Source organism: Merops nubicus, unplaced genomic scaffold (genome assembly GCF_000691845.1).
Source record: "Merops nubicus isolate BGI_N331 unplaced genomic scaffold, ASM69184v1 scaffold2240, whole genome shotgun sequence".
NCBI lineage: Eukaryota > Metazoa > Chordata > Aves > Coraciiformes > Meropidae > Merops > Merops nubicus.
The window spans coordinates 101,685-113,195 of record NW_008581939.1 but is presented as its reverse complement, the minus strand read 5'-3'; the positions used below and the strand labels follow the sequence as shown (position 1 = coordinate 113,195).

Genomic DNA, 11,511 nt, shown 5'->3' with positions numbered 1-11,511 from the left:
TTTTTTGGGTCCTCCTTAGTTTTCAAGATCAAGCCCTTGGCAAATCAACGCCTCTGCTCTTGCACAGACAGTTGTCTTTCTGGCTCAGTCCTTTGCTTTGAGGTAGCCTAAATTTCCATCTCTCTGCCCGCAGAGAGGTTTGAGCGCAACCCTGGTGCATCCAGTCAAAGTTGCGACGACGAGTGCATGTAATTAACTAATTCGTGGAGTGCTCTCAGCCATGGGTTACTAATTGGGACTGAAGGCGAGCTGCTTCCCTTCTTCAAGGGATCAATTCTGGTCACCTCACGGAGTGCAGCGGAGTATTTTGTACGCCAGACTCACACCGAAATGCAGAATTACTTTCCAATTAAATTGTATTCCTGCAAAAGAACATCATCTGAGTGTGTTTTCTTACTGCCACTCAGAAAAAGAATATTCATGTTCTGTATTTCTGTGTAAATCCTCTATGCAGAAAAAAAAAAAGTATAGAAAGAAAAGGCTGTAAATGTTCAGACTTTAAAAACCCAATTCATTATCCTGACCCCAATTTCCTTGCCTAAAATATATTGCCCAAAAAGATAGAAGCATCAATTATGCTCACCATCTACTGCCTGGGGATATGGCGTCTTAATGAACATTTCTTTGAATTAGAGTGAAAAATGCATTTGTCGATTCAGCTGAACAAAGAAAAGAATTATTTGCTACAAAACAGAAAGATGAATGTATGTTTTCCTTATCGGTATATGCCACACATCAGGTCATACTTAAGAGGTTTCAGTGCCCTTTCCTCCCTCCCTCAAAAGAAAAACCCCAAACCCACCCTCAAGTTTCTTTAATTTATTCCAAAACCATCCAGCACAGCCCTGTTTAAGGTCAGTTTTCAAACATTTCATAAACAAAAGGTATACCTGGGTTTATAGAAAGCCAATTATCTTGAAATATACTGAGCTTATTCTAATCTAGTCTATTCGCGCTGCTATCAGGCTTTTCTATTTTTCCATCCACATTTAATCACTTCTAAAAGCTGTATTTTTTCCTGCCTTCTGTGCTCCTATATACCAGAAACAATGTCAGCCCTTGGCGTATATTTAAAATGCTAATTTTTTTTTTCTGGTACATTCATACCGTTTTATTTTAACTGGAGAACAAGCAGATAAATACCGAGTTAATACAATCAGCATGGGAAATAACATTCTGTAAACTCTCTGAAAGAGTGATTTCTTTTATTTCTTTCTTTTTATTATTCCCTCCTTCGGAGGCTGCCTCTGTTTTTCTCAACAGGAGACTTTGTTGTAATTAAAGCAGAGAAAACTGGACAGCAGCAAAAAACATCTGACTTGTGGCTCTTAAAAGCACAGGTTTTGTAGCGTGTACCACCCCCCAGTGGGCAAAAAAACTCTGTAGTAAACTCAGAGCAAGCTTTCATCTCCAGAAACAAAGTGGATACGTTTTGCAGCAAGAACAAAATAAAGATGCGTTTCTGGGGTGGGTTTTGGGGTTGTTTTTTTTTTTTTTTTTTTTTTATTTTTTTTTTTTTTTTAATTACTTTTTCATTTTTCCTTAGTAAGCAATAGCTAAAAGTTGAAAGATATTGTGTAAGGCGATGGTGACTAATGAAAGCAATTGCTGGAGTTTGCAAACTTTGCACTGCAATTATTTGAAGTGGCTTCGGTTGGTAGATGGCCATCTTTGTCTCCTTCTAGCAGGAAGCAGGGATGCTAATGGCTAGTCATTGCTGAAGGATTTTTTCTCTCTTCAGTCACTTCAAAGCACAGGAATGCATAGAAGAATTAATATGTGATTGCTTACATTTATTTTTAATAAGTGACTAAATAGCACTCAGGGCAAGCATCTTGAAAAGTGCTCAGTAAATATATCATCACAAACTCTCTTCTGCCTTTCATGAGCTGTAAGAATTGAAGCAACCTTACAGCTTCCCATCCTTTAAAGCCTTACTTTTTGAGGAGCAAATCTAGTAATGGGGAGGTGAGCAAAGAACTGTTTTAAAAGGGGAAGAAACAAAACTACTAAAACTTTATCCAGTGTTATAAGTGATATTTTTGTCTAATAATTTGTGCTAGGAACACCCTGTCAGGTATAATTCCACCTAAACTTGTAAAGAGGAGGAAAAAAGAAAAAAGGGTTTTTACCTTGAAACAATGGCAGCATTTGTTCTCTATTCTTTTATTTTAAGCACGGGCGAGTTACCTCGGCAGCAGCTCAAAAGAAAACCTAGAAGCCATAATTGGCTAAACTCAAAGAGCACTAAAACACCAAACAAAAAGCCATTGCAAAACACTCCCCCTCAAAGTGCTTTTTTAACGTGTAACCTTTGCGAAAGCAGAGTAGTCAAAACAAGAGGGGTGAGTAGGAACAGTATAATAGTCTGAATCTTTTCAACCCTGCATCCTCAAAACCAAGAAAGGTTTTAAAAGTAAACTTCAGAAGAGAACAACTCTTAGTTCATTTCCATCCTCTACAGCAAATACAGGTTTGGCTCATCTTAGGCGTGGAGTCAAGCTTTTACTCAGAATCCATTTCTAAATGGGATTCTCTTGCATTTGAGGGAACATCATATAAAAATTTGCATTTTTTTTTTAAGACACGAGTTAGAGCTGGGAAGACAAAAGCAGTATTATATTCAACTACTGAACAAGGAGGGAAGCAAATGTTCTACAACTAACTAAAGTCTTCTCCAGCAGAACAAAACCCCCAGAGTTCAGCAAACCTCAGAGACACAACCTGCCTGAAGGGCTCACTCTCACTTTAACAAGCTCCTTTGCATTCTTTGCCCCTTGGAAAGACAGCTAGAGGACCTTCTGCTTGCCTAGCACCAAACAAAAGACTGGGGCACCTTCCTGAAATATGATGATCGTGGAAATTGCAAAGCTTCTAGACAGGGTGCTTAGAAAGCATTTTGCTGTCACTATCAACTAACCCTGAGTAATACACTTAAAGAAAACAAAGTATGGGCATTGTCTTAAGTGTAGATTAGCACTGTGGAAGTTGGTTTTTTAATAAAAAAACACTTGGTGAAGCTATTTAAGAGGCAGCATGACCTTTGTGAACCAAACTGGCAGTGTATACAGTAGATGGACTTCACAAGTAGTTCAGAAGGAAAAAACGTGCTTATCTTCTAATACATTTCAGATTATGATCAAATACAGAGGTAATTCTGGACTGTCAATACATAGATTAAGCAAAATTGTTAGGCATAATCCAATAGGTATCACCTAATGTTAACTTTAAATTATAGTCTTATCATTTCTAAGCTAAAAATACTGAGCAGTTTCCCTTCCCCCTGTTACTGTGATGGTTAGAAAGAAGCCACTGAACTACCAGGGTTCCTGCTGGAGAACACTGAGGTGGATTAGAAATTCAAATAAGCATTGTGTGACCTCGAGCGAAGCACGTCTTGATTTTATTCACGTTTTATCACAGCTCAGAAAGAAAAGGTCTCTCTGGCACAGTTTTTTTAAAAAAACTCACAACTTTTCAAATATAACTAAACTTTTTTTTTTGCCATTGCCCGCCTACAGGACAGGGAGCGCAGCTGGACTCCACACCTTGCAGTAAATACAATGTTCTTCTTCAGGACGTGTTTCTTGTAGGTTGCAAATGAATTTGAATTTTTTAAAATAAAATATCCCCCTGCTTAGCTGTAGCAGAGCGATAAGTGCACGCGCAAGGCTCTCGCGTTACCGCTATCTGGAGTAATACACTTGCTTACACAATGTCCCAGAAAAAGCCATTTAACCATGCAGTGCAGCCAAGTTCATGAAAACATTCCACTTGGAATAAAGATAAGCAAAAAAGCTGCTGTTCAGTTGCTCCAGTGTTACTTTTTTCCCCCCAAAAAAAAGTAATTTTTTACATTTAAAAATTAATTTTAAAGCATACTTTCTATAATCTGCTCTGTTCAAAAGTAATGGCTTCTTTCAAAACCACGCGCCCATGAAGGCTCCCAATTTGGTGTTGCAGAAACCTGGACACAGTGTCTGTACCAGTGGGGGTCACTTCTCTTTTCATCCTGCCGGATCAGCTATAATGACTTGATGTCAGGGAATATTTAGAGACGGCTAAAGAAGGGGAAAGCTGGAGCATGGCAGCAGGATTCCCTTCTTCTCTGTAGACAGATCACTGGAGCCTTTGATATGCAAAAACATTGTTTTCAGCTATGGCTTGAGATATAAAAGGGAAGTGCGAGATATCAAACAATCAAAACCTGAAGAAAACTATTCTAAGTTCAGAAAAGGGAGTGGGGGGTATAGTCTTAATCCACATTTTTGAAACAGTGTCGTCTGCTCCAAAGAGACCTGCTTTTATTTTTCTCTCTCTTGTTTTCGTGTAATTTCAAGAGAAGGGATTAAAAAAAATTCCAAGAACTTAATGAGCTTTAGTGCTTTCATTTTAATTCTACACATTACTGCTATTATACTAGCAGGAATAAATGAAGGGACAGATATTAAATGGAGCAAAGAGGAAACAGTTCATATGCTAGAAGAGTAAAACAAATGAACTTTCTCTTGTGTGTGTATGTATATGTAATGTATGCATACTAGACCCTCTGTTTTACTTGATACTGACATGTTTTTTACAGCTCTAAAAGTTCTGAAGAAAATTTATTATTTTTTTTAAGTACTTAAGATGTATCATAGCCTTCAAAGGCCTAGTTAAGAAATTTATATTTCTATTTCACAATATGCTCCCAGAAAATATCCTCTGTGACATCTTCACATTAGTTCCTAAGAGGCACCCAATTTTTCTACTGCTGTGAAGCAACTTTTTTTTCAAAGTTTCAGAAATGGAGCCTGGACTTCTTTCCCCAAGCACCTCAGTGACACAGACCAGAAAATATGGACCCTGCAAGAATATGGAGCCTTTTTGTTCCATTTTATAATGATTGCATAATTTACACAAGTTATATAAGTTACAAAAAAAAAAATGCATTCCTTCATACTCTGTGGCCACACAGATGGAGATTTCGCCTTAAATACAGCATACATTAAAATACTTATTTATGCCACAGTGGGGATCTCTCATTTTAAGTTACTGTTTTCATTACACAACTGCTGAAAACAAGGTGCAAAACCAAAGCTCAAAAAAGCAGCATCAGGAGAGAAAAGGTTTCACCATTCTCCTGCTACCCAGTGACACCATCTCTAAAGGAGGGAGCTCGCCTTTTTTTCTTTTTAATGGGGAACATTTTTCTATTAAAAAGAGCAGCATAATTTCTATCTATGGCAGTACTTTTGTATCAGTGCAAATTTCCTGCTGCTACAGGGTAATCACTGCTCTGCTTCACGATGGACCTGTCTCAAATGGCTACAGAGTTTCAAAAGGGAGAATGTCTGTTTAGGTGTAATATTTTCTGGAGGACCAGAAGCTACTCTACTCAAGCTCATAGGAAGGCAGCTAGGGAAGCATTACTCAGCACACGGTGTCTTCCTGGCATTCCAGTTCTGAGCGTTGTGCTCAGCTCTCTGGGCAACATGCAGGCACAAAAGGCAGGAACAAGTAAACGTTAAGGGTTTTTTTAATTTCATATTTAACCACTTCTATTTCAGACGTACTGCCTGTGTGTTCTCAGGGAACACAGGCTCAGTATCTCTGCAATGGTGATATGAAGTGGCCCAGGTTAAAAATACCATTCAAAATTAACCAAGTAATTAAGAGCTCTTCAAGAAACAGGAACAGCCAAGATTGAAAAGATGTATTTTTTTAATGAGAAAAATCAACTCGATTGCTCAACTAAACACCGATTCCAATGTGCAAAGTGACAAATACAAGAGCCTAAAAGTTCAGGCTGCAAATGGAGCACATTTTGTGGACAAACCTCACCTATCCATCTGTTGTCAAAGAGTTGATGCAAGTGCCTAGCGAGTCCCCAGTTCAGAATGTTGCAAATGTGAAATACTAATGCAGTGTTTTAGCAAAACTGTTTCCCCTTTCATCCAGGAACTACTGAATGGTGATTACTTCCCTTTACACTTAAAGTTGAGAGTCATCATCTACCTCAGTTTACCAAGAACAATAAGCAGGCAACCATTCCGGTCTCCGAGGAGGAGGCAGGACTGGAATTTGTCATCAGGTGGGAAATACCATTTACAAACATTTTGTTAGTGTCTCGCAATCCAGAGTGACTTTATTTTCTACTGAAAGGAAAATACTTTCCAGCAAAACGACAGTAATAGGAATCTAAACACCCAAACGTTTTAAGAGCTCAATACTTTGCTGAAATACCAATATTCTGGGAAAACAAGATGTGCTAGTCATGTAGACATTAGGCATAGCATGATTTATATAGGGGATGCAATACAACTCTGAATAATAGTGTCCACCAGTTGTTATTAATTCTATTTTTTGTTTGTTTGTTTTTACTTTCACAGGGAATTAAGAGTTCAAGGAAAGCTTTAAAAGGGGAGTTTTCTGGGAAGGAAATATTTTTGTTGGGTTTTTTTAATGAAGAAAACCATCTGAATGGCCTAACGTTTCAACACTAGAGTAACTGGCGTTCTTGCAGCACAGGAGGAATTCTTTCCTGCATTACAAATTTGAAGAAGTGATAAAAGGTCAGAGTTGGAACGTGATTCTCTCAAAAAGACGTGGATGTATCAGGATGTAGCTACTGTACAAAGTTTATACTTGGATAATTCTGGATAGGAAAAGGCAGCCCCGTTCCTGACCTCCTGAAGAGGCAACCATCCTTCAAGCCTCAGCAGAATGAATAGTTTCCATCACGTGGCACTGAAGTTGCCACCTCCGACTACCATGCTGCACAGAAGAGTTTGTAAGAGTTACAAAGAAAGTAATTCCTGCTAAAGGCATTAAACCAAACAAAAGAGCCTCTTCATTCACAGACTTTACATGTGGACAAAAATAGAGGGGAGCCAAAGCTTTTCTACGCCCTGGCCTGGTGTGCTTATGTACCATGATAAATCTTGGTTGGAATGCTCATTGAGTATCGTGCCAGGAGCCAGGAAACACACACCACCAAAAAGGACCATCTGAGTAAACACCGCTGGGGAAAAGAACAGCTCCATGGAGTAAACTGTAAGAGTGACTCGTGAGATAGACATTCCTTTACTGGATATCCTCAAGCACAAAATTTACTCATACCTTTAAATACGGTAGGATCAATATTAATTTCTTTTCCTTTTTGTGCCTCAGAGAATAAAGTTCAATTAATATATGAACCCACAAGAGAAAAGGTCATGACACTGCTTAATGCAGAGGTCATCTTGCAGAAGTTCTCCCAGCCCTAATTACAATGGTAATTGAATTATGTTGTCTTAAAAGCTATAAAAATGCTAATTACCTGGGCTCAATATACAAACCAATGCAAAGTACAATTTCAGTCTCAAGAGTTAATTTATATTATCCTACCTTGCACAGTTTGAACTAATAAGATAGGAAAATGTGGTAAACTTGCCAAATAGTCTCTTATTAGTGTAGTGCTTAGCAAGAAGACTTTTGAGAATGACAAATATTTAACTGTGAAATTAAGCATGTCATGAAATATTCCATCCAGTCAACTAGAAAGCTGCAGCCCGACCAGCTACATCAGGTCGTTAGCTACATACCAGTTGTCACATGCACCTTTCTGAACATCCCAGCTCAAAACCTAAGAAAAGCAGGCTGCAGGATCCATAAAGATACACAATCTGGCACTCTGAAAAGCTTGGAAAAAAGTCTTTAGCTGGCCCCTGCTCTTTGGCTTGTGTTTTATGCTTTGCCATTAGGATGGTTTTTAAATCTCCAAAATAGCAACCACTAAACTTGTGGGTTTGGTAAGGGGTTTATAGTTCACTTAAGGGCTCCTGGGGTAGTTAGCTGGCTTAGGAATTACTCCTTATCTTTCAGCTATAGAATGATTTACTTGAACTCTGGTGTGACTTCAGCTCAGCACTCAGCTGGTATCTGTGAATAAAGATTGTCTCTACACATGAAATGTGAAGGAATGCTGAAGCAAAACAATTCACAGTTCAGACATACTTGATTATATTATTTGCAACTATTATGCAGAATAACCAATTAACTTAATCGAATTAGTGCAAGTAGTAGTACAATTATTGATGTAAAGAGGAGAGTGAAATGTATCTGTGAGCTTGAATTTTAGTTTCATATGCATGTTTCAGATGTCTTCTGTAATGCTGAAGTTGAATTTTCATTGCCGTTTCTTCACTGATGATCTGGATAATTGTGTTTGTTTGGTTTTTTTAGATTGTTGAAGATCAGAACTGTATACAAATCTCATCATTCCTGACCATGATTAGTGTAACCTGGAGCATCTTCCTAGTTTGGACTAAAATAGGGCTGTTACTTGACATGGCACCCTATTCTGTTAGTGCCAAACCATGCCCTTCGGTATGTCGCTGTGATGTGGGTTTCATATATTGTAATGATCGCGATTTGACGTCTATTCCTACAGGAATCCCAGAGGATGCTACTACCCTCTTCCTTCAGAACAATCAAATAAATAATGCTGGGATTCCTTCAGAACTGAAGAACTTGCTTAGGGTGGAAAGAATATATTTATACCACAACAGCCTAGATGAATTCCCCACTAACCTCCCTAAGTACGTTAAGGAACTGCATTTGCAGGAGAACAATATAAGGACCATTACTTATGATTCACTTTCACAAATTCCTTATCTGGAAGAACTGCATTTGGATGATAATTCTGTCTCTGCCGTTAGCATTGAGGACGGAGCGTTTCGGGACAACATCTATCTCAGACTCCTTTTTCTCTCTCGAAATCACCTTAGCACCATTCCCTGGGGTTTGCCTAAAACGATAGAAGAGCTACGCTTGGATGATAATCGTATTTCCACGATTTCAGAGCTGTCCCTCCAAGACCTTACAAATCTAAAGCGCCTCGTTTTAGATGGAAATCTCCTAAACAATCATGGATTAGGAGACAAAGTCTTCACCAATCTAGTCAACCTTACAGAACTGTCGTTGGTCCGCAATTCCCTTACAGCCGCGCCGGTGAATTTGCCGGGAACAAACCTACGGAAGCTTTACCTTCAAGAAAACCACATCAACCGCGTGCCACCCAACGCTTTCTCTTACCTAAGGCAGTTGTATCGACTGGATATGTCCAACAACAACATCAGCAACTTACCTCAGGGTGTCTTTGATGATCTGGACAACATAACTCAACTTTTTCTTCGCAACAACCCGTGGCACTGCGGGTGCAAAATGAAATGGGTGCGCGACTGGCTGCAGTCCTTGCCTTTGAAAGTGAACGTGCGCGGGCTGATGTGTCAGGCACCGGAGAAGGTGCGCGGGATGGCCATCAAAGACCTCAACGCCGAGCTCTTTGACTGCAAGGACGACGGCATGATAAGCACGATCCAGATCACGACCGCGGTACCAAACACGCTGTACCCGGCCCAGGGGCGCTGGCCGGTTGCCGTGACCAAGCAGCCAGACGTCAAGACTCCCAACCTAAATAAGAACTACAGAACCACGGCGAGCCCGGTACGCAAAGTCATTACCATCTTTGTGAAATCCGTAAGCACGGAGACGATTCACATCTCCTGGAAAGTCGCACTGCCCATGACCGCTTTGAGGCTGAGCTGGCTCAAGATGGGTCACAGCCCCGCCTTTGGATCTATAACTGAGACCATCGTTACGGGCGACAGAAGCGACTATTTGCTCACGGCGCTGGAGCCGGAATCGCCGTACCGCGTGTGCATGGTTCCCATGGAAACCAGCAACATCTATCTCTCCGACGAGGCGCCCGAATGCATCGAGACCGAGACGGCTCCTCTGAAAACGTACAACCCCACCACCACCCTCAACCGGGAGCAGGAGAAAGAGCCTTACAAAAACTCCAGCTTGCCCCTGGCCGCCATCATCGGCGGGGCGGTGGCGCTGGTGGCCATCGCGCTGCTGGCCCTGGTCTGCTGGTACGTGCACAGGAACGGGTCCCTCTTCTCCCGGAACTGCACCTACAGCAAGGGACGCCGGAGAAAGGACGACTACGCCGAGGCGGGAACCAAGAAGGATAACTCCATCCTAGAAATCAGGGAGACTTCTTTCCAGATGATACCGATAACCAACGACCAAGTGTCCAAGGAGGAATTTGTAATACACACCATTTTCCCCCCCAACGGCATGAATCTGTACAAGAACAGCCACAGTGAAAGCAGTAGTAACAGGAGCTATAGAGACAGTGGTATTCCAGATTCAGATCATTCACACTCATGATACTGAAGGACACGACAGACTGGTTTGGGTTTTGTTGGGTTTTTTGGGTTTGTTTTGTTTTTTAAAGAAAACGAGAAGAGACTGACGTAACAGTTGCTGTTCTACTGCAAAACACTGGATTAAAAGACTGACAAAGCAATGTACTGTACATTTGCCATATAATTTATATTTAAGAACTTTTTATTAAAAGTTTCAAATTTCAGGCTACTGCTGCGATTAATGTAGTGGGAATACCTGACCACAATTCTATATTTTAGTATTTTTTAGTAATTTGTACTGTATTTTCCTTGCTAATATTGAAGTTACAGACCATTTAACTTTTGTGTTCTACTGAGTAAGATGACTTGTTGACTGTGAAAGTGAATTTTCTTGCCGTGTTCAGCAGTCAGAACATTCATCTGAGATCCTTGTAAGTGTAAGCACAGGCCATTTTTCACTTTGGTATCAATAAAATAATGTCGAACCTGGCAAATCAGGAAGATCAAGAAGTGGTTGCAAAACAAACTCGCAGAACTTCCAGTGTTGGGTCTATTCAATCTGTAAACCACAACAATATTCAATAAACAAAAATGTGTGTAGTAATGGGCAATATCAGCTCTCTGGATATATCCATTCAACAATGGTGAAATCCAATTTAAAAGAGAATAATTAAATCGATGACAATGCATGAGACTGAAGCTTGTGATGTGTTAGAAAAAAATTGATCCCTGGAAGAAAGCATATCAAATTCCTAACAAGGAATTAAAACCAAAAAAATGTGCTAGGCTTTACAAACCAAGGGGGTAGATAGGATTTAGGATAGATTTCTTGTTATCAAAGCCAGTGGTCTGCTGAAAAGAGCAATGGATGGTCACAAGCATTTGGGAGGCAGGGACAGGAGGACAGAGGTAACACTTAGAAACTGCTTTGAATGGAAAAAGGGCTGAAAGTGCAGTTTTGTAAGAAAGGAGCAAGACAAAAAAAAAAAAACAGGCAATGTAAGCAAGGTCTCAAAAAGTTTAGTCATGAAGGTAAGCAGACTTTTGGGGAATGCAGCTATTTGAAAGCGTATACTTTTACAGTCGGGAATACTGCCCATTACTGTCACAGTTTTCCAGAAATTCCTTGATAAAATCTGTAAGGTAACATGTTTCTTTCTGCCTTCCTACTGAACTATGAGCTATTTCATGTTTAAACCCCGAGCCACTCTTTGTTGCCATAATCATTTGTTTCTTCAACTAAAAACCAAAGTGCTTTGTGCGCCCTTTGGCCAGTCTTGTGTGTGCCTTGATCCAACGCTACATGTATCAAGCTTTGAAAAACGTTAAAAAA

At 40.0% G+C, this 11,511-nt stretch overlaps 1 protein-coding gene across 1 annotated transcript; it reads left to right on the top strand.

Moving 5' to 3' along the window:
• Window positions 1-7,059: 7,059 nt before the first annotated feature.
• FLRT3 (fibronectin leucine rich transmembrane protein 3) lies at window positions 7,060-11,173 on the top strand. The gene is made up of 2 exons (XM_008935955.1): window positions 7,060-7,112; window positions 8,206-11,173. The coding sequence occupies exon 2, from the start codon at window positions 8,251-8,253 to the stop codon at window positions 10,198-10,200; it is 1,950 nt and encodes a 649-aa protein (XP_008934203.1). The 5' UTR covers window positions 7,060-7,112; window positions 8,206-8,250; the 3' UTR covers window positions 10,201-11,173.
• The last annotated feature ends 338 nt before the right edge of the window (window positions 11,174-11,511 follow it).

Excerpts from the sequence above, each read along its gene's own strand:
- FLRT3 (XM_008935955.1), top strand. The coding sequence starts at position 8,251 with ATGATTAGTGTAACCTGGAGCATCTTCCTAGTTTGGACTAAAATAGGG.